The 27,069-nt window shown below is 45.0% G+C and overlaps 2 protein-coding genes across 2 annotated transcripts; one reads left to right on the top strand and one right to left on the bottom strand.

The window, feature by feature from the left end:
• Positions 1–15,638: 15,638 nt before the first annotated feature.
• Positions 15,639–16,296, top strand: LOC5580065 (UPF0184 protein AAEL002161). Its single transcript, XM_001654760.2, has 2 exons — positions 15,639–15,881; positions 15,965–16,296. The coding sequence occupies exons 1-2, from the start codon at positions 15,749–15,751 to the stop codon at positions 16,183–16,185; spliced, it is 354 nt and encodes a 117-aa protein (XP_001654810.1). The 5' UTR covers positions 15,639–15,748; the 3' UTR covers positions 16,186–16,296.
• A 657-nt stretch (positions 16,297–16,953) lies between these two features.
• Positions 16,954–18,065, bottom strand: LOC5580067 (uncharacterized protein C1683.06c). Its single transcript, XM_021839189.1, has one exon. The coding sequence runs from the start codon at positions 17,953–17,955 to the stop codon at positions 16,999–17,001; it is 957 nt and encodes a 318-aa protein (XP_021694881.1). The 5' UTR covers positions 17,956–18,065; the 3' UTR covers positions 16,954–16,998.
• Positions 18,066–27,069: the final 9,004 nt, after the last annotated feature.

The raw sequence follows: 27,069 nt of genomic DNA, 5'->3' as shown, positions 1-27,069 counted from the left end.
GTACACCCGCCTGAAACGCGAGGCAGCAAAAGTTGGACTGGTGGTGAATGCGGCCAATACAAAGTACATGCTAGCTGGTTGGGCCGAGCGCGACAGGGCTCGCCTAGGTAGCAGTGTTACCAGATCCGTCACACTCGGGCTCAGATTGGGTACCACTTCTAGTACTGCATTTGGTCCCTCGGTAGTGCAAAAGGTACCCAAGTTTGACAGATCGCAGTACACTTTGAACGGCATTCTAGATTACCTTATGAGCCATAAAATTTTGAGCAACTGCAAGGGACATGGGGGTCTTTACCGGGGGTCTTCGAACGTCGGGTGCTTAGGACGATCTTCGGCGGTGTGCAGGAGAACTGTATGTGGCGGCGAAGGATAAACCACCAGCTCGCCCAACTCTACGGCGAACCCAGTATCCAGAAGGTGGCCAAAGCTGGAAGGATACGATGGGCAGGGCATGGACAGCAACCCATGCCGGACAGCAACCCTGCAAAGATGGTATTCGCTTCGGATCCGGTTGGTACAAGAAGGCGTGGAGCGCAGCGAGCTAGATGGGCGGATCAAGTGCGTATCGATTTGGCGAGCGTGGGGCAGAACCGAGGATGGAGAGATGCGGCCACGAACCGAGTATTGTGGCGTGAAATTGTTGATTCAGTGTTATCTGTGTAGATGTTAACTAAATAAATGAATGAATTATCGAAAGGCTTCTGGGCGGAGGCTGTATCTATAGCAGTGTACCTCATCAACCGATCTTCGACTCGTGGGCACAATCTGACTCCTGAAGAAGCCTGGAGTGGAAGGAAACCCAACCTTTAACATCTGCGTGTGTTTGGGATGAAAGCAATGGTTCAAGTTCCAAAGCAGAAGAGGCGCAAGTGGGATCCCAAATCCCATGAATGCGTTTTAACGGGCTACGATGAAGAAACAAAAGGATATCGGCTGTACGATCCGAAGAAGAAGTCAACCATTGTAAGTCAGGAAGTAATTTTTCTGGATGAAGGTGTTTCATCTAACGCGATGTCTCCAGCGGAACCACCCAAGAGACCAACAACGTTCGTTCGATTGGACTTCGAGGAGCCGGTTCCCTCCCCCACACCGGAAAGGCCTGTTGCGGAACCAGAAGATCCAATGATCCGATGACGAATTCGAAGAATGTGTTTCAAGCGATGATAGTGGAACAAGCACCGTAGCATTGACTGACCCTGTGCTCCCTTCGTGACAATCTTCACAACTACCAAGGTCAAAGGTGTTGAGGCGCAGCGAACGGGAGCACGTTCTGCCAGGCATGTATAAAGACTTTCATGTTGACGGCACTGGCCTACCCGATTTACCACTTCCACAGCCAATTTCCGACGATAAGTCGAGTGACTTCCATGGTTTCCCTGATGACGATTCCACTGGTGGACCGAGCGATGACGATGGTCTTCTGGCGATTACATCTGGCATGGAAGGCGGATTAGGAGATGATCCCGCTTCACATCAAGAAGCGCTGGCTCCGACGGATAGCGACGCATGGCGGCGTACCATGCAGGAGGAATTTGATACTCAGGTGACCAACAACACCTGGATTCTCACCCCGCTCCCCAAGGGTAGGAAAGCCATTGAAAATGCAAGTGGATATTCAAAACGAAGTGTGATGCTGACGGAAACCCGACCCGACGTAACGCTCGTTTGATCGTTAAAGGCTACTCGCAGCGAAACGTATGCTCCCATCGTTCGCTACAGTTCGCTGCGATATCTTCTCGCACTAGCGGTCAAGCACGATCTGGCGATAGACCAAATGGACGCGGTTACGGCTCTCCTGCAAGGCGATCTGGACGAAGAGATATTCATGGAGTAGCCTCCATGCTTCGTAGACGGAAAAAAGAAGACGATGGTGTGCAAGCTAAACAAGGCGTTGTATGGCTTGAAGCAGTCGAGCCGAGTTTGGAACCACAAACTAGATGCGGCGCTGCGACGTTTTGGGCTGACACCAACGAAATACGACCCGTGTGTCTACGTCGGCTTCCGAGGAGGCAAGATTTTGATCGTTGCCATATACGTCGACGACCTGATGATCTTCAGTAACGACAGGATGTGGACGATGAAGCTGAAGGAACAGCTATCCAGCTGCTTCCGTATGAAGGATCTGGGACAAGCGCAACACTGCCTTGGAAACCGAATCGAGAGAAATAACGACTCCATCTCTTTGGATCAAGAGTCGTACGTAGAGTCGGTTCCGAAGCGGTTCAACATGGATCAATGCAAACCCGTAAAAGTACCGATGAACTACAGCGAAAAGCTTACAAAGGAAGCGAGCCCAAAAGACGACGATGAATCCGCTCTGATGAAGGACGTTCCGTATCAGGAAGCTGTCGGGTGCCTCATGTATTTGGCGCAGAGCACTCGGCCGGACATAATTTTTGCGGTGAACACTCTCAGCAGATTCAACAACAATCCGAGACTCAAGCACTGGAACGCGGTGAAGTACGTTACCTACGTGGTACTTCCGGCTTCAAGCTGGTTTATAAGAAGGACGCAGATTCCAGCATTGTTGGCTACTGCGACGCCGATTGGGGATCCGATCCAGACGAGCGAAAGTCAACCAGTGGCAACGTGTTTCTGGCCCAAGGCGGTGCCATTTCATGGATGTGCAAGAAGCAACCGACGGTGGCACTATCTACCTGTGAGGCGGAGTACATGTTTGTCTCAGCCGCTGTACAGGAAGCTTCACGGTGGCGTGGACTTTCGGCACTACTGGACACCAACGACGATCCAATAGAAATTCGATGTGACAACCAGAGCTGTATCGCAATCGCGAAGAATGGTGGGTATAATCCTTGCACGAAGCATATAGATATACGCCACCACTTCATCAAGGACGCACTGAGCCGTGGTGTGGTACAACTAGCGTACGTTGGCACGGAGGAGCAAGTTGCCGATGGCCTTACCAAACCACTGCAGCAGACGAAGTTTGAAGAGTGTCGTAAGATGATGGGAATCTCTGCGGCTTGAGGAGGAGTTTTGAAGCGGTATCTCAGCAAGCCTTGATGTCTATAGCTGTAATAATTGTCAGAAAATAAATTAGTTCCGTTTTTAACCGCTACCAAAGACAGACGTCTTAGCTACTCTCTACAGTTGTATCACTTCAAATTGGTATTAAAACACTGAAATCTATTCCAAGCTATATTTTCGATACGGGGATTAACTTGGCGTAGTTGGTTACACGTTCGTGGATGGACAGGGAGTACGGAAGCACCTGGAAAGAAATTTGAAAATTAGTTGTCTGGGTAATGTGAAGAATTACCTCGGCATCCACTTCGAGCGGCAAGAGGATGGAATAATAAATCTTCGAGCTGTTTAGTAGAATACCTATAAGTAGATGAAAAAACCGAATTTAGTACTACACCATTTAATTCCACTAGAGTTTGTATCCTTTGACAGATACGCGTATTTCGACCTCAACTGTAAGGCCGTCTTCAGTGTCGTGTACTAGACTCGACTTCAGTCGAGTCTAGTACACGACACTGAAGACGGCCTTACAGTTGAGGTCGAAATACGCGTATCTGTCAAAGGATACAAACTCTAGTGGAATTAAATGGTATAGTACTAAATTCGGTTTTTTCATCTACTTAAGAGGATGGAAGTTTTCAAGAAGAGCAAGCGAAACCATCACCAATTCCGATGGATACAGGATACGTCACCGGAGAGCAAACGGAAGAGAAGATAATAACCACTACACTTTACTCTGCGTTGCCGTTTGCACGCGGCCTGACCTGACAATAACGGCGTTCATTCTTACGGTGCGGCCATAGTAAGGTGTCGGCCAGGGTAGACGCGTCAAGCGAAGCGACGCGAAAATCCTTTGGAGTTTGACATTTCATTATTAATAATTGTTATTCCTTCCCAGGCAATTTTCGCGTCGCTTGCGATGCGATGCGATGCGATGCGATCAAAGGATTTCCTGTTGTTGATATTCTGCTTTGCGGGCTCGCACACGCGCACGCATCGCAAGACGCGTTTAGCAGCACCCTTAAGCTAGGTATGCTGTTTCGCTCAAGAAAAGTAAATAAATTCCTTGACTGAATAGGTCAAGAAATTTTCTACAGAGAGCTCCCTTTAAAATGACGTTGCTCCTCAACTGCGTACTGCGATCAGAAAAATGTGATTTCCTGGACCATTTCTGGGAAGAAATTTTCCACGCATCGAGATAGGCGATTTCTTTTCTTGTCAGTAGCAAACCAGCCTTTAGGCGTAAAATTAGCAAATCGACGGAAAGCGGTTGGATGGAAGCAAAGCGAGCGTGTGGTATATGAAGGGTAATGCTAAACAGGAGTTGAACTGTGCTAGGAGGAAGAGCAGCAATTCCGAGGGATATGCGGACGCCGATTGGGCAGGCAACCGTACTGACCTGAAGTCCAATTCCGGATTTTTGTTCAAGCTTGGAGAAGGAACCATTAGTTGGACAGCGCTAAAGAAGGAGAGTGTGCCTGTGTCTTCCACCGAAGCGGAATATGTCGCACTCGCCGAAGCTAGCAGGGAGTTGTTGTGATTACTAAAGCTGATGCGAGGAGGACTTGGCTTGGATGTTCAGCACCCAGTGACCATCCAAGAGGACAACCAAAGTTCTGAAATTGTTAATGTAGAGAAACTTATTACATATAACATATTTGGTATGGGGGCAATGTGGCGTAGTTGGCTACACGTTCGCTTTATAATCGGATCGTCGTGGGTTTGATTCCCAGCCTCTCAACAACAACAAAAAATCGTCAGTCCGCTTGCAAACTCCACGAGCTCCACCCGTCCCACACCATGGCCATCTGAAAGCGGACTTCTTCTTCTTCTTAACTCTGGTCGCGACTGACAAACCGTCTGTCGCGCTGTGAAGGGCTAGTGTCAATGACTATATGCCCTGCTCCTGGGTTGTTGTCCGTTAGTGGTGTCAGATATTCAATCGACACTCATTAACAAATCGACAAATCTCCTTCAGTAGATCTTCGTTTTTTGTTTTGAACATCTCTATTAAATTTCGGTATCGGCAGTCAAACGAGTAAGTTGCGCGGATGTGTCCATATCGAACACAGTGTAGAATGCAGTGTTCTGCAGTTTCTTGTTCGTCACATATTTCACAGAGGTTGTTCTCAGCAATCTTCATCTTTGCAAGCCAATAGCGAGAATAATCGTGCCCTGCCATCAGCCTGTTTAGTAAACGGATCTCTCGGTTGTCGAAACATCTTCCATAGAACCAAGGTTTACTCTCGATTTGTTCTTGCAGCTGGTAAAATTTCTGTCCTTTTTCTTCGGCGTACGATTGGTACCAGGTATTAGCAGCATTTCTCGCCTCATGTTTCATCTTCCAGGAAGCATCTTTATCGAACAGCTTATTGGTCATATTGATCGCCGTCTCTTCAGTACCGTGCTTGGCTAGGAGGTCAGCCACATCGTTTCCTTCCGAGTTAATATGACTTGGTACCCATTGTATGCTGGCGTTCCACCGAGTGGCCTTCTCTAGAATATCCTGCATGACGTCAATCCTGCTGTCTTCCGCCTGCGCTTCCAGCAGCATCAGGCATGCCGATTTGGAATCGGTGAGTACAACGTAATCATGAGCCTCGTTTTGATCGATGATTGTGAGTGCTGTATGAATGGCTATCACCTCTGCAGATGTAACGCTGGTTTCGTTTTGTAGTTTATAGCAGTACCTCGTTTTCATTGTTTCATCGAAGATTCCTATACCACAGACGTTCCTGTCTTTGGAAGCATCTGTATATATTTTAGGACGATTTCTGTATTTCCCATTAATGGTATACAAAGCTAACTGTTTCATTTGTATTGAACTACAGTTTCTTTTGGCCATGGTCATGCCTTCCAGTTCGATACCGATGTCTACATTGGTCTGTTGCCCTTCCGTTCTAATCATGAGTGCATCGAAAGTATCTCGATGCTTCAGATAGACATTTTCCATGTATGAAAGCCGATCTTGTTCTTCACTTCCTTCCAAATTCTGTAGCTGTTTGGCGACGACATTGTTGTCCACCATGCACCTGATTATCTCCTTCGAAGTTAAGTACTCTTGACGATACTGGATCGGTTGTTGAGCTGACAGTGCCAGTAGTGTGTTTATCGGAGTTGTCCTCGTACAACCCGTGACTTTTCGAAGACATTGATTATTTGCAATAATGATTTTGTTCTTATTTGTTTTTGCTGCGTTGTGTGTAACAGTTCCACCATATTCAAACACGCTTCTTATCAGTGCTTGATAAACTGATATCAGCGATTGCGGGTGTCCTCCATATCGAATTCCACTTATCACCTTAAGCATGTTAAGCCTATCGTGTATTTTCACCGTAATTTCTCGAAGATGTGGACCAAAACTAAGGGATCTGTCGAACTGTACTCCAAGGTATCGATGTACACGAACTGTTTCTATAGTTGTTCCATCGATTTTGATGTCGACTTTTTTATCGCTGCAGATGAATATCATCGCTTTCGTCTTGTTAGGGTTGATCTTAAGACTCAGTTCCTTGGCATTAATCGAGAAAGCATCCATGTATCTCTGTCCACGTTGATTCACTTCCTGTAGATTCTTTCCTTTGATAATGATCCCAAAATCGTCCGCATATTGAACCAAAATCACTCCTTCTTCCTTGATATCGTGTAGCTGACTTGTGTAGACGTTGAACAAGGTTGGGGACATGACGTCACCCTGGGGAAGCCCATCGCTAATCTGTCTCGTAATCACTTTTTCATTTACCCTCATGTTTATTTGTCGATTGCGGAGGAATTCAGTAACCCAACTGCTGATTTCTTGCGGAATGCCTTTAGCAACCATTGTTTCTTCGAGTTTTTCAGTTTTAACCGTATTGAAGGTGTTGCGATATTCGAAAGGACACCGATTTGTTAGTTGCTTGTACGGCAGCTACAAAGCTGAAATTTTATTAAAGAAATGTTAGCAATTACTTACAGAACCTTCATTTTTACTCTTACATTTTCAGTGACTTTCGAATTCTTTTGACATTGAGGTTATGTTTTCTGCGTCCAAACAAGTTTGATCTAAGTGATTTTAAAGAAGTAAAAAAATAAGTATCGAACATATTCTCCGAATTCATTTCATTGCTTTACCGAAAACTAATCAACTAAACGTATAATCCAATGATTTCTGATTCAAACTTTATCTAAATTGTGATTTAGCTACAGGGCGGCCTTTTCATCCGCATGCACGCTTCTTGTTATTCCTCGATCTACCCGCGTTCGGGGGACTTGACAGTAGCATCACTTTTGTGCCCTGTGAGTTCGGCAACATCCTCCAACCCGTGAGCTCCTGGAGTCCCCGAGTAGCTATCCGTATTGTTGGTCTTTTCTGAATTTACATCCAAAAGCGCCAGCTTAACAGCCGGCCTAGAAACGATTCCATTGGCGGTTAGCACCTTAGCCCTCCTAACCTGGCCGTTCGCTCCAGTAATCGTCTCCAAAATCCGCCCTCTAGTCCAGCTATTTCTCGTTCTCTCATCAATGATTACCACCAAGTCACCTGGTTCGAGTGGTTTAACCTTTTCGAACCATTTTGTGCGTCGCGTTAGCATAGGTAAGTATTCTACCACCCACCTAGCCCAGAACTTGTCTACAACCCTTTGTGTAGCTTTGTGGATATCACGCAATCCGCTACTTTTGTCTACGAAAGCGATTTCTGGTTGAGTTATCCCGGTGGACCCGTACAATAAAAAATGATTTGGAGTCAAGGATTCACTATCTGCTTGATCCAAAGGGACGTATGTTAAGGGTCGCGAGTTGATTACTCCTTCCGCTTCGAGTAGTATTGTCTCGAGCATCTCGTCACTAGGATGCGGCGTGCTATCCGAGATTACTTTCATCGCCGATTTAACCGACCTTACTAGCCGCTCCCACGGTCCACCCATGTGGGGGGCTGCTGGAACGTTAAAGTGCCAAGTGGTATGTGCGTTAGTGAAAGTTGAAGCACACTCGTGATTGATCTGTTGCATCTTCTGTTGTTCTTCTGTCAGCTGGCGGTTGGCGCCCACGAAATTCGTGCCATTATCCGAATATACCTCGCGTGGAGCACCACGCCGCGCAATAAATCTCCGAAAGGCCATTACGCAGGACTGTGCTGATAGACTGTGAGTAACTTCTAGGTGGATAGCCCTTACAGTAAGACAAGTGAATAGAGCTACCCACCGTTTTACCAAGCTTCGTCCTATTTTCACTTCAACAGGGCCAAAATAATCAACCCCAACAAAGGTAAATGCGCGCACGAAGGGTGTAAGCCTAACTTTCGGCAGAGGTGCCATCATCGGCGGCTTTGGAGTGGCGTTTCTTATTTTGCAAAATTGGCAGTTTCGTGACACCTTTCTAATCAAGCTACGCAGACCAGAGATGTAATATTGCTGGCGCATTTCGTTATGGACTGTTTCATGATTTCCGTGTAGTAGGCGTCGATGGAAGCTGTCAGTTACGAGCGTGGTGATTGAATGTTGTTTGGGCAGTACCACAGGATATTTAGCAGAATACGGTGCTTCTGGAGCCGCTTCGATTCTACTCCCCATACGGATGAGACCACAAGTGTCCATGAACGGATTCAGTCTGTATAGAGGGCTAGATGTAATGACAGGTTCGTGATTGATTAGAGCTGCTATTTCATCAGGATACGCCTCGGCCTGGGCTTGTCGTAGCAAAGTGAATTCGGCCGTCAGGATCTCGGTACCCTTTAGTGGCGATCCTCTCTCGCCAGCTGGAATTTTTTGCCGTAAGATACTCACCGCACGATGAACGTACGCTACAGTCCTGACCAGACGTTTCCAATTGGAAAAACGGGTAACATCCACCAATGGAACCATTATACTGCACCGATGCAAAAACGCAGGACGTAGCTCTTCGCTGGTGATGCTCTTCGAAGATCCACGCAATTCCTCGGGCCATTCATTTTCATCCTCGATAAGAAATCCGGGTCCGGAAAACCAACGATTGTTGTTGTCGAATGTTGGGCCGGACGACCACTTCGTTGCTTCGTCCGCGACATTTAAATTAGATGGTACGTACTTCCATTCTTCGAGGGTGGTTAGTGAAAGTATTTCACCCACGCGAAATCCAACAAACTGGTGGTATTTTCGGCTGTCTGAACGAAGCCAAGCTAGCACGGTGGATGAATCCGTCCAGAGGCATCTTTTGATGATTGCCAGGCTCAAAGAAGAGCATAATGATTGCATTAAGCGTGCTCCGATCATCGCGGCCTGCAGCTCCATTCTCGGGATAGAAAGGGGTTTTAGAGGAGCTACTTTAGTTTTCGAGGCCACAAATGCACATCTCCTCCCGCCAGAGCAGTCTATTCTCAAATATGCCACGCAAGCGTAGGCGGATTCACTCGCGTCCACGAATATGTGAACTTGCAGCTGTTGTAGTGTGTTCGATGGAAAGTCTGCGAAGTAGCACCTTGGTATACGTATCTCTCCTATGTGTGCCAGCAGCTCTGACCACCGATACCATGCATCAAGAAGGTTTTCGGCAATCGGCTCATCCCAATTCGTTCCTGCCCTCCAAATCTCCTGCATTAGGATTTTTCCGTGAATAGTGAAGTGGGATACAAATCCTAATGGGTCAAATATCCTCATTATGAGCTGGAGCACTTGTCTCTTGGTGGGGATCACATTACCGTTGAGTAGCTGCTGACTATTTAGGCTGGAAGCATCAAACGTGAATACGTCCTCTGCTGGATCCCAAAGCAATCCTAGAACACGATCACCGATGATTTGCTTGTCGCAGTTAATCGGTTTGCCTGACAACTCTTCCGATTCTCCTATGGCCAAGAGAACTTCCGGTGAATTTGATCTAAATTTCCGGATTTTGAAACCGGCGGCAGAATGAATGATCTTTACTTGGTTCACGAGTTCTATGGCCTCCTCTACCGTATCGGTACTATCGAGAAGATCATCAACGTAATGGTTTTTCGTGATAGCGCTGGCAGCTCGTGGATACATCGCAGCGTGTGCTTCGGCGTTCACATTTTTTATGTACTGCGCCGAGCAGGGTGAACAAGTAGCACCGAATGTGGCGACATCCATAACGTAGACCTCGATTTCGCTATTTGGATCACTGCGCCACAGGAACCGCTGATATTGCTTATCATCCAATCGTATTTCGATTTGGTGGAACATTTCGCAGATGTCACCACAAACTGCGATGTTCCTTTCTCGAAATCGAAGAACTACTGCCACCAACGAAACCAGCATGTCTGGCCCCTTGAGAAGGAGATCATTGAAGCTGATTCCTTGTACCTTTGCCGCTGCGTCCCAAATGAGTCGGATTTTTCCGGCCTTTCTGGGATTGACTACTACTCCTAATGGAAGGTACCACACGTGTCGTGGATCTGCGTCCTGTAGTTCCTCCAATGAAGCTTTGTGTGCATAACCCTTTGCAATGTAGCTCTCGATCTGTTGTTGTACATTCTTCGCCAGCTCAGGATCACGCGCCAAGCGTCTTTCGAGGCTTTTCAAACGGCTTTTCGCCATCGGGAGACTATCAGGAAACGATGGGCTATCGACCCGCCACAAGAGGCCGGTTTCGTACCGACAGCCTCTCTTGATCGTTGTTCGCTCCAAAATCTGAACTGCACGTTTGTCTTCATCGGCCTCCGGTTTAACCGTCACCGCACTTTCTTCAACCGCAAAATAGCTTCTCATTGCTTCGTGCAACGACTGATTCGTCATGGTTTCTTGAACATGATGATTCAGGTGAACGAGCTGTGCATTATTGGACTCCTTTCCGAACACGCACCACCCTAGCCTGGTTTTGACGACGACTGGCCCTTCATTCGTTCCTTCATGTATCTTCAAAGCGGTAAGCAGACGCACGTGCTCCAAACCAATGATCATCCGAGGAGCTACGTTTGAGTAGCTCTGAAGAGGTATTCCTTTAAGATGCGGGTACTGGTCCACTAGGCTTTCGTAATTGAATGATTGCTTCGGTAGATGCAGATCTTCGACCGTTAGAATGTTGTCGATGGCATATTTTTGTTTCGAGTTCTCGCCAGCGATGGTTAGACTAACGCTCTTTGAACCTTTTTCTTCCCTCTTGATATTGCCGGTCCAGGTTAACCAAAAGGATGCTGATGGTCCATCGAGCCCTAACTGTGCAGCGACTTCAGCCTCGAGAAGCGTGGAGCTAGAACCTTCATCCAGAAACGCAAAAATGGTGACGGTTCTACCATTAGCGAATAGCTTTACGGGAAGGTAACGGAATAACGAGGCTGAATGACATCCGTGGTGATTTTGGTGAGCTTGCACGTTGGCATCAACTTGCGGTTGTATCTGCTCGTGTTGTGTATGCTGCGCATGTAACATAGGATGGTGACGCGATCGACAATTCTCCAGACCACATTCCTTCTTCGACCGACAAGGCCATTTCCGGTGAGGCACTAGACATGTTCTGCACAAATTCTTCGATCGAACAGTCTTCCAGCGAGCGTCAACAGACAGTAAACGAAATTCATGACAATTCGAGATTTGGTGACTCTCATCTTCGCAATAGTTGCATCCTTTAATTGAGCGCTCTTGATTTCGTTCTGTGGTTTCGTCATTCGCTTCGTCCGACTGATCGTTAGAGTGAACAAACAGCTTCTCTTTATGTTTGTCCGGACGATATCCCTTTGTACTTCCATAATACGCTTCCGAGGTTACAAGCAAATCCGATGCCAGAGAGACAAGATTCGACATGAAAGAATTGAATGTTACCAAATTGACGTCTGCCTGTGTCTGTTTAAAACTGCTCCACTGTAGTTTGAAGTGCGTAGGTAACTTCTCCACAAGCTCGTTGAGGAGTAGCGGGTTTGTCAAATGGGTTTGCTGTTCCGACATAACCATGTGATCAATCAAGTTCTGAACTGACAATCCATAGTCCACTATCGATTTCAAGTTGTCAGCTTTCGGAGCCGGCGAGGATCGAACACGTCTGAGGAGTGAGTTGAGAAGAATCTCGGGTCTCCCGAATAGCATACGGAGAGTGTCTATTACACTGGCAACTGCCGAAGGTATCAGCAGACGACTTCGTACTGTATCGAGGGCATTCCCCTTAAGGCTTCGTTGTAGTCTTGCCAAATTCTCGGCGTCGCTATAGCCACAAATCGCAGTAGAGTTTTTGAAGCTACTATAAAAAATGGGCCAATCTTCCGGGTCACCGGAGAAAACAGGCAAGTCTCGTGCCATGACTTGTCTAGCGGCGAGTTGAGATGCTGTGGGGCAAGGCAATACTGGATCAACGTAGGAATTCCTTTGGTTGTGCCATAAGTCTTGGTTCAATACAGGCATCGGTTGTGTTGGTGCGAAGCCCTCTGATGACTGACCGAACTGCGCGATGTCGGGTTCCACAGGACCGGTTGGCAAGCGATACTTACACGTTTGCTGGCTATCTTCGTGCGATACCTTTCGCAACGAGGCAATAGCGTCATTCGTTCGTTCTTGCACGAGAGTTCTGGAAGGCTTGCTGACAGACGCACTGGGTCTGATTGTTTGTACTGAGGAAATGTATTGCTGCCTGGGTTCTTCAAGCCGTGTTGCTTTTGAAGACGAAGGAACCAAGCTGGATTCAGCATGAGATGTAATCTTCAGCGGAGTCGGATTAGAAACTGGTTTCAACTCAAACATGACGGGAGCTTCCAACTTCCTTGAAACTGACTGCGTTTCCAAGGCAGGATTTGTCAATGATAGCCCGACGACGGCGGCCAGCACATTTTGTTCTTGGACTCCGCTTTCTGGCATAACAGTGTGTGTAGCCTCGTACTCGCCGGCGGAATTTTCGTTATTTTCGTTGTTCAGCCAGTTTTCCAATCTGTCGCGTTTGGATCTTGCACTTACTCTACTTCTGTTGCTAGGTGCCTCTTCTTCTTCTAGCAGCATTAGCATTTCATACTTTTCCTTCAAAAACTTCTCTTGTTCCTCTAGCTTCCTTATCCTGATTTGGTTTTGCTGCTCTAGTAGATCCAACCGAAGCTGGATTTGCCTAGACTTCTTACTGGATGTGGATGTGTACGTCGATGGTGCCGAGTTCGAGTCGGCCGCAGCTAGTAATTTTCTCCGACACTCTTCACATATCCATGAACGGTCCGAGCCAGCAATCGAACCGGATACACCAGCACATCCGTAGTGTTCCCAAGCATCGCAAGCATCGCAACAGACCATGTCTTCGGCTTCGTCTGGCCTATTGCACCTTTTGCAATGCTTGTTTTTTCCAGATGCACCTTGCATCCTTCCTAATGTTTTCACTCCTACTACAGGGTTGAAAATCTTTGTAGTTTGTTGCGATATTCGAAAGGACACCGATTTGTTAGTTGCTTGTACGGCAGCTACAAAGCTGAAATTTTATTAAAGAAATGTTAGCAATTACTTACAGAACCTTCATTTTTACTCTTACATTTTCAGTGACTTTCGAATTCTTTTGACATTGAGGTTATGTTTTCTGCGTCCAAACAAGTTTGATCTAAGTGATTTTAAAGAAGTAAAAAAATAAGTATCGAACATATTCTCCGAATTCATTTCATTGCTTTACCGAAAACTAATCAACTAAACGTATAATCCAATGATTTCTGATTCAAACTTTATCTAAATTGTGATTTAGCTACAGGGCGGCCTTTTCATCCGCATGCACGCTTCTTGTTATTCCTCGATCTACCCGCGTTCGGGGGACTTGACAGTAGCATCACTTTTGTGCCCTGTGAGTTCGGCAACAGAAGGCATTCGACAGATCGACAAATATTGCGGCAACGACTAAGTTTTCACGCTTAGCTCCTTTAATCGCATTGACCACAAAGGATAGACATGTTGTAGTTGACAAACCTTTTTTAAAGCCGAATGACTTGTCTGGTATCAGCTTATGTTTCGTCAAGTATTTTTGCATTTCGTCTAATACCGCTGTGTTTATCACCTTTGTCATCGTTGGTACGAGCGATATCGGTCTTTTCCCCTGAATGGTGTGCTGTGGTTTCCCTGGCTTTGGAATTGCCACCACCGTGATTATCTTCATTGGATTTGGTAGATACAAATTCCTCCACATACTATTGAGGTCCTTTATTATGTTCCGGACTACTCCTGGCTGTAGTTTTCGTAACATTTCATAGGTTACCTTGTCGTGTCCTGGTGCTGTATTCTTCTTTCGGCTCAAAATATCGTTCCATTTTTCCTGGTTGATGATATCGTATGCAGGTATTATTCCGTACCCCCCTGGGTACCTCACTTCATGTGGACCAAAGTGTTGATCCAGGAATTCATTTGCTAGCCCTTCGTCTTCATGTACGATATTGTTCTCCCTTTTGCGTCCGTTTTTCCCAGTCAGCCGGTTTATTCTATTCCACAGTTCCTTGGATGACATAAAAGGTGATATTTGTTGCGGGAGTTCCTCTATCTTCTTCTTCATTTCCTCTCGTTTACGTTTCTGGAACCATGCCGCCTTCTTTTTTAGAATCAGCAAATTTTCCAACGTTGACATCCTGTTAAAGTTTCTTCTTGCGTCTCTTTTCTCCAACCACGCCTGTTCCACCGTTTCGCACCACCAGAACTTAGGCGTGTGTGTATTTTTTGTTCTGCTGCTTTTTTGTATTTTATTTACCGCATTTTGTAGATCGTTTATTGTTGTTATTGATTCTTCATTCAGCTTTGCTATTCCTTCATTGATTTTTTTGTTATTGTAGATGTATTCCTCTTTGTGCTCTACATTCTCCAAGCGGATTTCTATTGGCTACACGTTCGTTTTATAATTGGATCGTCGTGGGTTTGATTCCCAGCCTCTCAACAACAAAAAAAAAAAACGTCATTCCGCTTGAAAACTCCACGAGCTCCACCCGTCCCACACCATGGCCGTCAGAAATCGGACTGACTGACAACTGACCCCCTCTTAGCAAACATGCTCTAATATACCCGGATAACATGACGATCAACCAACGGCAAGGAATAATGAACTGATAAAAAAGCAACATCGCATAGGTAACGTCGGATCAGATCCACAAAAAGATTTCATCGATAAAGCAGATAGGAATACGGGCAATGTACTAAAAAAGGAATAACTGTCTGAATTCGCTCTGGTGATGCCCAAGCTGAATAAGAGCCCAAGTGAATAAAAGCTCATTAAGTTAAGGAAATGGAGAATAAAAAAAAAACATTTGGAATCTGGACATACATTCATAGCTGCTGATAGCTACCATGCAGCCATCGAAAGACAGTTGAGGTAAACACCACCTCTTACGTTCTCGGATTTTACGGAAGCGTAGATAAAATGTTTAAAATATATTTAAAACATGAAGTCTGATTTCAGTTTACAGTAGAATTTTTGATGCTTCGAAGTTTACGTTGAACAAATTAAAACTGTGGCAATATATCGTAAATATTATTTGTCAGATTATTATAGAAAAAACAAGCTAAAATTTACAGTATAGTACAGTTATGCTTTCATGGGCATTGAGAACTAGCATTGAAAATCAGTCATAATATTCACTAGTTTCTTTAAAATACAGCCAATTTGTTGATGTATTTTGAGATGAGTTATTTATTTGTATCAAAAGCAGAGCCAATACTGTGATGTCATCGAAATCGCTTACACCAACACAAACAAACACGCCATTCGTTCCAACCTGTCAGAGAGACACTATTCTGTCAAAACATACCCCCGAACAGTGGACCAAAACAGAACGGAAATTCGCTAATGTGACCGATCAGGTGACGAGTCGAACGGCACAGTTTTCCTTCGCTGTTCCCACAAACTGGAGCAACAAAACCCCGAAATGACCCCTAATCCGAGTGAAAACAAGCTCAAATCGGGCCCTTCGGAGGAGTCCAGTGGCAGCGGAGACGACCAGCAGGCGACGGGATCCGGAGAGGAGTACGATGACGAGGAAATCGATGTTTCCCTAGATGGTATGCGGAAATTCCTTATCACACCAGCTAATGTTTGTAAACTATGCTAATGAACTATGGTTCGGGGGGTGCTCCTGTTTTAGACTTCGACTCGGTCAACTCGTACCTGGATTCGCTCAATTCGGCCCTGGATGCCATCGAGCAACGTAATGACGATCTCAAGGAGCAGCTGTTGAATCTGCTGCAGTCCAATCGCGAAATTCGTCAATCCATGCAGGAGGAGAATGCCAAGCGATCGGCGGATGGAGGCGGCCCTAGCGAACCAGCCCCGGAAGCCGCCTCCGAAGATGCTATGGAACATTGAGTTTTCGTCACGATTCATTCCCACCCGTTTGAAGGAAGTATTTGTTATAATGGTAGGATAAGGCACGAGCAATAGTTGTTGTAAATAAATATGGTTGCGTTGATGACTGTGGTAGTTTTGTACATCGCTGAGTAGGCCATGCTATTGAAAATGAGGATCATCATTCAATCTGTCAAGTGAACATTGTGCCACATTGGCGACGAGCAAGAACCTGAATAGACCTGAATTGATCTCAAATCATCTATCAAGGGTAACTATGAAACGTTTGAATTTTCGTAGGATGGCATCTGATCGGATCAGACCTGAGGGAAAACGAAAAGTCTCGCCTGAAGGGAGGGAGACGCTTAAAGCCAAATTTTAAAATTGAAAAAAAGTTTTCTCTTTTGAAATCGACAAACCATAGAAAAAAAACGGGATAAAAATCCGACTGGAGAAGGCAAAAATATATCAGCTCATGGAAAGGAGATCCCTTAACGGTGAATGAAAACCTGGTCCAAGAACCTAAAGAAAGAACAGAGACGTTGAAAAAGCGGATAAAAAAATCAGTTAGAGAAGACACTAAAATCATGTCTTATGGAAGAGAATCACCAGAGCGTTAGAAGAATGAAAAAAAGGAAAATGAAGTTGAATAACAAATTTGAAATCAGATTGGACAGGCAGGAACATAAATTGCACTTCAAAAAAAGGAAGTTCTTAATTGATGGAATTGATGGAAAAAAGAAACATATTTTAATGTCTTCAAAATGGAGAAGTGAAAGATAAGACTCATAAAATTACCACAAAGACTAAAACTTGATTTTATTAGCAAATTGATCATAGATGATGTTCAACATCGTGATCAGCAGCATACATCATCATATGTTTGAAATAGTTCGTGTCGATCCTGTCGACGATTCTCGTATTTTCCTTGGTTCGCTTTTTGTGATCCAACACGGCTTGGCCCCGGGTCAGCGTGCCCGTTAGCTCGATGTCCACGTGCCAGTGCTCCGAGTGCTGCACAATGTCCGGCTTGATGAAAACGGCCACCACAAACGCATCGCAGGGCATCCAGTTCTCCCAGTGGCCGTAGCACTTGGCTTCAACCTGATTCAGCATCAGTACAGCTTTGTTAGCCGTTTGGCCCACGACGTCCATTCGCCAAGTCATCGCCAATTCCCGATGCTCGGAAACGCAAGTCTCCCACGGCAGCAGCGTTATCGGGCAGGTCAAGTTATTGAAGATGATGTGCGCAGCTTCCGGATCTGCCCAAAAGTTGAACTCGGCGCTCTTCGTTACGTTGCCTACCCCGTGTCGGTTGCCACCCATCACGTACAGGTCCTTGATCTTGTCGCGCACTTCCGGGTACAACTTCAAGCACAAGGCCAGATTCGTTAGAGGTCCTACGAAAATCAGCGAGATATTGCCAGGATCCGCGTTCAACCTGCGTGCCAGTTCGTTGACGGCATGGCCTGGCTGGACCAAACTCTCATCCGGCTCCTCGAAGTTCAAATCTCCGAAACCGTCCACGCCGTGAAAATGTCGTTCACGATCTGGAACGGGTGTGATCAACGGTTCGACCGCTCCCTTATACACCGGAACATCGGTTCTTCCAATAGCGGCCAAGATACGCAGCACGTTCCGTGTAGCGTTGTGCACGTCTGTGTTCCCGTGAGTACAGGTAATGGCTTCAACCTTGAAGTTGAACTTCTTCTCGCACTTCAGCAGTAGAAGCAAAGCCCAGGCGTCGTCCGTGCCGACATCGACGTCTACAATCACTTTTCGAAGCGACATATCAGTTCTGGCACGCGTGAGATTCTTGCGATGCGGAGGGTCAAAAACGGTGTTGAAGAGCGCAGTGATAGTCTTGAACTGGAGAATATGTTTCGTCTTGTTAGAAAAACAACGAATGGTGGGCACACCCATACCAATCGAGAAAGATTTGAAAATATTTAAAATGTAGCAACACACAAACAAACGACGGCTTAGTCCAAACTAACGAGCTTAATCCTAGGATGTTTTGTGCTATTTGTCTCATCGCATAAATTATGTGGAATGACAATGTGTGAATAAGCACACAACAACTGCGAAGGCACGTCTCTTCTTATCTCTTTGAATTGCCGAATGAAGTGGAAATGATGTTTAAGTTTGCGACTTGTTTATCGCAAAACACAGTCATAAATTGGTTACACTAACGAATCAATCACGATTACGTTTATTGAATGTACAAACAAGTTTGATAAAAATGAAGCTTTTTTTCGTATTTATGACTGTTTTTCAAGTAGTCAGGTGTTTTAATACAATGTTTTATCACATATCTTAACCTTTTGCCTTTTTGATTCGCGTGCAGTCGAATCAATCGTATCTATTAGCATCAAATATTGTTTTTCTAATTTCCCTCTTTCTTGTACTCTTGTACGATTGTTTTGCAAGAAACCTTTGCAATCAATGTTTTTCCATGAAGCTATGAGCTATGTATTTGAGCACCATTGGTTAACAACCTGATTTTTGCGGAAACGATGATCAAAATCATTAGTTTCCATTTACATTTAAGCGCTTTTACACGCTTTAATAGTAGTTTTGAATCAGTTCTTCACAGTAAAAACAATAAAAGTTTCGTAAGAATACGGTTTCGGTTTGAGCTGAGTTTTGCTTGCGTCATGAAGCTACTGCTCATAAGGAACCTTAATTGGAAATAACCTTAATAATTCACTAGCGTTTTCCCGCAATCCTTAACCTGTTTCTTTAGCAAATCCACCAACAGTTCTATCTGGGATTCAATCAAAAGTTCAACAAGGAATTCCTCCAGGGATTATACAGGGAATTCCTACAAGGATTCCATCAGGAATTTCTTTAGAAATTCTACCGAAATTTCCTCCAGAAATTTAATTAGGATTTCGCCTAGTGATTCAACTAGGAATTCCTGTGAGGATTCCACTCGGAATTCTTTCCGGAGCTCATCAAGGGATTCCATCAGGAGATCCTCATGGGATTTTTTAGGAGCTTCCGAGGATCCTGCTAGGAGAACAAGAAAAGTTGTCATCAAAAGTTACTACAAGGATCTCACCAGGAATTCGTTCAAATATTCCACCAGAAACTCCATCAAAATTTCCTCCAGGGATCATGAGTTATTCTAGGGATTTAAACAGCAGTGCGTCCAGGAATTCCATCAGTAGTACTTCTAAAGATTCTATCACGAATGCCACGAAGGAATCCATCAGGAGTTTTTTCAGGGTTTCCATCAAGAGTCCCTCTAGGGATTCCATCGAAAGTTCCTCTATGGAATTTATCGAAAGTTCCAGTAGGGATTATTCAGGATTTACTATTGGAATTCCATTAGGAGTTCCTTCAGAGATTACACCTGGAATTCCGCCTGATTCTGCTTCTATCAGCAGTTCATTCAGGGAATATATCAGAAGTTCTTTGAGGAATTCCACCAGGATTTCTTCTAGGGCTATCATAAGAAGTTCCTCTAGGGGTTCTATAAGGGATGGCACACAAATTATGTCACGCTAAATTTCAACTTTTTCGACCCCCTCCCGGTCCGGTTAGACCTAGCAACGATTGTTTAGTTGATGTAATTAGAAAATAAATGTTCACTACCTCTTCAGACTACAGCCAATACAGACGTGTTTTTCTACAACTCTCAACTGGTTATGGGCCCAGGATTTTGGCCATAGCCTGAAGAAAAGTTAACAAGCGTGAAGAGTTCTGAAGTGTCCGAAAATGGTTCTTCCGAGGGATGATCCAAATTCTCAGGGCGGCGGTAGAAGTACTGGCGGAGGAACGGCAGGGACCGGTCAAGGTGATGGAGCAACTACCAGTGGAGGCAGTGTGCGGCCAGCAGATCCGGTTCGATCGTTTGGGAACGCAGTAAGTCTTCCGACCATGGAGAAATTAAAAGGACGTCAGAATTACGCTTCGTGGTCCTTCGCAATGAAGATGATCCTGATACGTGGTACGTGGTACGTGGCGCGCAGTGAAGCCTGCTGAAGACCAGAACGTGGATCCAGAGATGTGCGAACGGGCGTTTGCGACCATATGTTAGCCCTGGAAAAGCAGAACTACAGTTTGGTCAAGACAGCGAAGACAGCCCGAGAAGCCTGGGAGAAGCTGCAGCAAGCTTTCCAAGACAACGGACTGATCCGAAGGTTTGGACTTCTCGACAAGCTAACATCCGTCAAGCAAGAAGAGTGTGAAACTGTTGAAGATTACGTGGACCAGCTGGTGACAACATCGAACGATTTGAGCGAGATTGGATTTGAAGTCAACGACCAGTGACTTGCGTCCTTGCTGCTCAAAGGACTTCCTGAGTACTATAATCCGATGATCATGGTACTGCATGCATGGGACTGCGGGATCAACCTCACAGCTGACGTAGTCAAGACGAAGATCATTCAAGACGTGAAGTGGCCGTTGAAAAGTTCCGGTGTGGGTGGCGCTCTGTACACGAAACCGAAATCGAAGCATTCAAAGGTGGACAAGAAGAGCGGATTGTGTTTCACCTGCAACAAGCCTGGACATTTCGCTTCAAATTGCCCTCAGAAGTCATCAAAACCCAAAGGTAAGGCGTTGTGTGCAACATTGGCCGTTGGAACTGGTAGCGAAGACTGCTGGTATTTTGACTCTGGAGCGACGGCACATATGACGAGATCAAAAGATGGATTTGTGAAGCAAGTGGATTGGGTACATCCAATTGACACCGCTAGCAGCCATAGCATCAAGTCTGTTGTAAAAGGTACGGTCCAACTGGAGTTGGATGAAGGCCCGATTGAAGTTAAAGAAGTCTTGATGGTTCCGGAGTTGTCGGCGAATCTTCTGTCTATCAGCAAAATCTGTGAGAAGGATATGACGGTATTATTCAAGGCCGGTGGATGCGAGGTACGCGACGAGAACGGCGACATCGTTGTAACCGGAATTCAGCAAGATGGCATGTACAAGCTGATTACGAAGAAATCCCCGAAAGCGTTCTTGATGACCGATATGGAACTGTGGCATCGTAGACTTGGACATCTGAATAAGCAGTTCATGGGCAAGCTAACAACGTTGGTCGATGGATTGGAGATACGAATAACGGACATGGACGATTGCATCGCGTGTGCGCAAGGTAAGCACTGCCGAGATTCTTTTCATTCTAGTGCTTCAGGTGCAACCGATCTACTGGACTTGGTGCACTCCGACGTGTGCGGTCCGATTGAGGTGCCATCGATCGGCGGAAGTCGTTATTTCGTTACGTTCGTTGACGACGCGAGCCACAAGGTGTTCCTGTATTTCATCGAGTCCAAGAGCCAAGTGAAGGAGGTTTACGAGCAGTTCAAAGCAATGGTCGAGCGACAGTCCGGACGAAAACTCAAAGTTTTGCGCACGGACAACGGAACCGAGTATGTGAATTCGTCATTGGAGAAGATCATGCAACGGGATGGCGTGGTTCACCAAACAACGTGTCCATATTCTCCAGAACAAAATGGGACAGCCGAGCGTATGAACCGTACGCTGGTCGAGAAAGCGAGATCGATGCTGAACGACGCAGGACTTTCGAAGAAGTTCTGGGCGGAAGCCGTATCAACCGCGGCGTATCTGGTGAACAGAAGTTTTACCCGAGTCGTAGATGGAAAGACACCAGAGGAAGCTTAGAGCCAAAAGAAGCCGATCTTGAAGCATCTACGTGTGTTTGGTTCCCGAGTAATGGTGCACTGTCCGAAGCAGAAACGACAAAAGTTTGACCCGAAATCCGTTGAAGGCATCTTTGTGGGATACGGTGAACGTTCAAAAGGATTCCGAGTATTCAATCCAGCAAGAAATGATGTGATCGTTAGTCGTGACGTGGTGTTCATCAACGAAGGGCGTCCGATAACCTCGACAGCAACTGAGGACCGGAGCCAACCGGTAGAATTCATGGAGCTACATTCTTGGTTGGACATGGAGGAGAATCAAGCCAACGACGCTGGTGAATCCGATGATGTAGTGCTACCTGGTCCCAGCACCGAAGGATCGCCCGTGCCTGCCGTCGCGCTCCCACCGCAATCAGAAAGATCAGCTGTAGAGCAGCAAGGATTGAGGCGCAGCGGTCGGGAGCGCCAACCCACAGGCAAGTATACAGATTTTGTTTGTCTTAGTTCGACTTCTGGTTCCGATGATCTTACAGAACCAATTGAGGCGTTTCCCGGTCAAGCACAACCCGGATCAACTGATGACCCGATCAGCTACGCGGAGGTTCTACAACGGTCGGATCGAAATCGATGGCTGGAAGCTATGCGAGAGGAACTAGAGGCGCTGGACAAGAAAGAGACGTGGGAGCTGACAGAATTACCAAAGGGTAAGAAGGCGATACGAAACAAGTGGATCTTCAAAACAAAGTACGGGTCCGACAGAAACGTGGATCGATTCAAGGCTCGATTGGTGGTGAAGGGCTGTTCCCAACGTTATGGTATCGATTACGAGAAGGTGTACGCGCCAGTGGTTCGTTACTCAACAATAAGATACCTCATGGCCCTAGCAGTGGAACACGATTTGGAGATAGAACAAATGGACGCCATAACCGCTTTCCTTCAAGGGAAGTTGAAAGACGAGGAAATCTACATGGATCAACCTGAAGGCTTCATCAAGGATCCATCGAAGGTATGCAAGTTGAAAAAGGCACTATACGGTTTGAAGCAATCAAGCCGCATATGGAATCTTCAACTAGACGAAGCATTGCGAGAATTTGGTTTGCAGCGGTCGGAAATTGATCCCTGTTTGTACTTCAAGAAAGAAGGCGGACGAATGATGTTTGTGACGATATATGTGGACGATTTTCTCCTGTTCACCAATGATCAAGCTTTGGAGAAGAAATTGAAGGCATTTCTGAATAGTCGCTTCAAGATGAAGGATTTGGGAGAAGCGAAGCTGTGCCTAGGACTCCGGATAACACGCGACCGGAAGAACGGAAAGCTCTGGCTGGATCAGAAGCAGTACCTGAAAGATGTTTTGGAACGATTTAGCATGGCAAACTGTAATTCTGTATCAACCCCGGCCGATCCTTCAGCAAAATTGGACAAGACGATGTGCCCATCTGACCCAGAAGAAGTATGAGAAATGCAGACGGTTCCTTACAAAGAAGCGGTAGCTTCCCTGATGTACGCGGCGTACGCTACAAGGCCGGATATAGCGTTTGCTGTGAATACGGTGAGCAAGTTCAGCAACAACCCTGGACGTCGACACTGGGAGGCGGTGAAACGCAAAATACGGTACCTGAAGGGGACAATGGACCATCGTTTGCAGTTTTCGAAGCAGAGCAATCCGAATTTGACAGGTTACCCGGATGCGGATTGGGGAGGAGATGCGGAAGAGCGAAAATCAACTACTGGTTACGTTTTTACCAAGATGGGAGGAGCCATATCCTGGAACTCCAAGCGGCAAGACGTTGTGGCTTTGTCTACGTGCAAGGCCGAATATATTGCGCTATCGAGGACGGCGCAGGAAGCACTCTGGTGGCAGCAGCTACTCAAGCAGCTGGACGATCAACAGGTGGTGCCGATCATGTGCGACAACCAGTCGGCGATCTGTGTAGCGAAAAACCAAGGCTTCAACCCGAAGACGAAACATATTGCGATTCGTTACCATTTTGTCCGAGACACGCTCAATCGAGGAGAAGTTACATTGGATTACGTTCCCACGAAGCAGCAACCGGCAGATGGACTAACAAAACCTTTAACTAAGCAGAATCACGAACAGTTCAAGAAGATGCTTGGTATCGTATCGTAGGTTAAGGAGGAGTGTTGCGAGTAGATCAATTGTAGTAACCTACGACACTTCAATACTAGCAACGGTTAGACCTAGCAACGATTGTTTAGTTGATGTAATTAGAAAATAAATGTTCATTACCTCTTCAGACTACAGCCAATACAGACGTGTTTTTCTACAACTCTCAACTCAAATTTCATAACGCTGAAGGGGGTGGGTGGTTGTTCTTAAAATGTTACAGCTCGTACAAAATTCGAAAAATATTCATAAAAAATGCGTTACAATGGGGTGGGTGGGTGCCAAAAATAACCATATTTGGCGTTATAAAACTTGTGAATAAACTCTAAGTTTTTCAACAGGAGTTCTAAGAATTTCATCAGAAGATCCTCCAACGATTCCATCAGGAGCTTCTATAGGGGTTTTTAGGGAACCAGAAATTCAGGGATTTCATGAGGAGTTCATCCAGGGATTTAATCAGAAGTTCTTCTAGTGTTTACATCAGGAGTTCCACCTGGGATTCCGTCAGAAGTTCCTTCAGGAATCTTATCAGGAATTTCTTCAGCAATTTCAACAGGAATTCCATAAGGTATTTCTCTAAAGATCTTATCAGAAATTCCTTCAGAAATTCCATCTGGAACTGCTTCCGGGATTACATCAGAAGTTCTTCTAGGGATTATATCAGGGATTTCATTAGGAGTTCCTTTAGAAATTTTATCAGAAGTTCCTTCAGACATTCCACCTGAAATTCCTCTAGAGATCGTATCAGGAGTTACTCAAGGTAATGCATCAGTATTTCTTTTAGGAGTTCTTCCAGGGATTCCAGCAGAAGTTCCTCCAGGAATTGATATCAGGAATTCCTCCTGCAATTTCAATAGGAGTTCCTTCGGAGATTGCATCTAAAATTCCTCTAGAGATTATATCAGATTCCATAACATTATGGAAAAAAACCTCCAAGGATTCCACCAAGATGTTCTCCAAGGATTCCAGAAGAAATTTCTTCAGAGATTCTACCACAATTTCCTATAAAGATCCCACCAGTAGTTTCTTCAGAGACTTCACTAGTATTTTCTCTAATTATTTCACCAGTAATTTTTCGAGAGTTTTTTTAGGAATTTCACCAGGAGTGAAACACTTCCAGCGTTGGAATATTACCAGAGTTTTGTCAGAATTTCCACCAGAATTCCGCCAGCAGGTTTACCAGAAAATTCTTCAAAGGTTTTACTAGGGTTTCTCTTCTTAGAATTTATTCAAGTTTGTCAGAAATTCCTCCAGGGAATTACCCAAACAAATACAAAGTCCACAAGATTTTTCTTTCTGAAAACCCACCAATATTTCCACGAGAGAATCTACCAGGAATTCCCAGAAGAAATGAAACTACAAATTCTTCCGTTGTCTACTCTAGGTATTCCATCAGAAAGCTGCTACAAAGTAATCCCTGAAGAATTCTCTAAGGTAATTCTTGGTGGATTCCTTTAAAAAATACTGCGAGCAATACTGGAAGGAATTAATGGATAAATTCCTTTAGGAATCCTCGGAGGAATTTTTGGTAGATTCTTGAAGTAATTCCTTAAGCAATTCCAGGACGAATGCCTTGTCGGGTCCTTATGAGATTGCACCTGGAATTCCCCAGGGATTTTCTAGGGCTTTCATCAGGAGTTACCCTAAGTCTTTCAACAGAAGTTCTCCTAGGGATTTTTAGGAAATTAGAAATTCAGGAATTCCACTCAAGGATTTAATCAGAAATTCTTCTAGGGATCACATCAGGAGTTCCTCCAAGGGTTCCATCAGGAATTCCTTCGGAGATTGCACCTGGAATTCCTTTAGAGATTATATTAGATTCCATAACATTCTGGAAAAAAATCCTCCATGGATTTCACCAAGATGTTCTCCTAGGATCCCAAAAGGAATTTCTCAAGGATTCTACCACAATTTCCTAGTGAGACCCCACCAGTAGTTCCTTCAGAGACTTCACTATAGTATTTTCTCTAATTATTTCAACAGTAATTTATCGAGAGAGTTTTTTAAGGAATTTTACGAGGAGGTCTTCCAGGGTTAACACTGGGAATATTACCAGAGTTTCGCCAGAATTTCCACCAGAAAAGCCTACCAAAGTTTCGCCAGTAGTTTTACTAAGAAAATTTTTTCAAAGTTTTACTAGGATTTTCCTTCTTAGAATTTAGTTGGGGTAATTTCTGATAACCCTCCAGGGAATTACCTAAAAAAAACTACAATCCACAAGATTTTCTGAAAAACCATCAATATTTCCACGAGAGAATCTACCAGGATTTCCAGAAGAAATGAAAGTACAAATTTTTCCTTTCTCTTCTCTAGGTATTCCATCAGAAAGTTGCTAAAAAGCAATTTCTGAAGGAGTTCCTAAAGGATTCTCTAAGGTAATTCTTGGTGGATTCATCTGAAAATTACTCTAAGAAATACTGGAAAGAGTTCCTGAAGAAATCCCAGGACGAATGCCTCGTAGGATCCCTTCAGGGATACCAGAAGGAATCTTTGAAGGAAATACTGGAGGAATTTATTGAAGATTTTCTAGAAGAATCCCCAGATAATAACCTTTAAATGAATTGAAAGTGAAATCTCTAAAAAAATCCTTGTGGAATCCCGTGGAGAAAGTTTTGGTGAATTCTTTTGCAGTATTTCTTGTGGAAATCCTGAAGTCTTCCTTATGAAATCCTTGGAGGAATTCTTGGTGGAATCCCTGGAGGAACTCCTTGATGAATCCTTGGATAAATTCTGGGAAGAATCACTAAAAGAATTCTTGGAGTAAATCGCTACAGGTATTTCTGTAGGAATTTTCGAATGAATGTTTAGAGAAAATCGTGTCGTGTGTTCCTTGAAGCATTTCCTGGAAGGACGTTTGGATTAATCGCTGGACGAATCTGTGGAGATAAGGGAAATCACTACAATAATCACAGAAAGATTCGACATATATTGACAGTGTTTCGAAAGATTTGGGTTTATTCTACAAGTGACGTAAGGTGAGAATTGTCGGTCTCGTATAACGAGGTGACAGTTCTCGATTCGAGTGAGGTGGCTCGCCGTGTAAACCATAGAAAGAGTCACTTCACTCGAATTGAGAATTGTCACCTCGCTATACGAGACTGACAATTCTAACTTCACTCCACTCGTAGAATAAACCCACGCATGATCGTGCTCAATAGCTCTGTGTTC

The sequence above is a fragment of the Aedes aegypti genome, chromosome 1 (assembly GCF_002204515.2).
Source record: "Aedes aegypti strain LVP_AGWG chromosome 1, AaegL5.0 Primary Assembly, whole genome shotgun sequence".
Lineage (NCBI taxonomy): Eukaryota > Metazoa > Arthropoda > Insecta > Diptera > Culicidae > Aedes > Aedes aegypti.
This window is presented reverse-complemented; position numbering and strand designations above follow the sequence as displayed.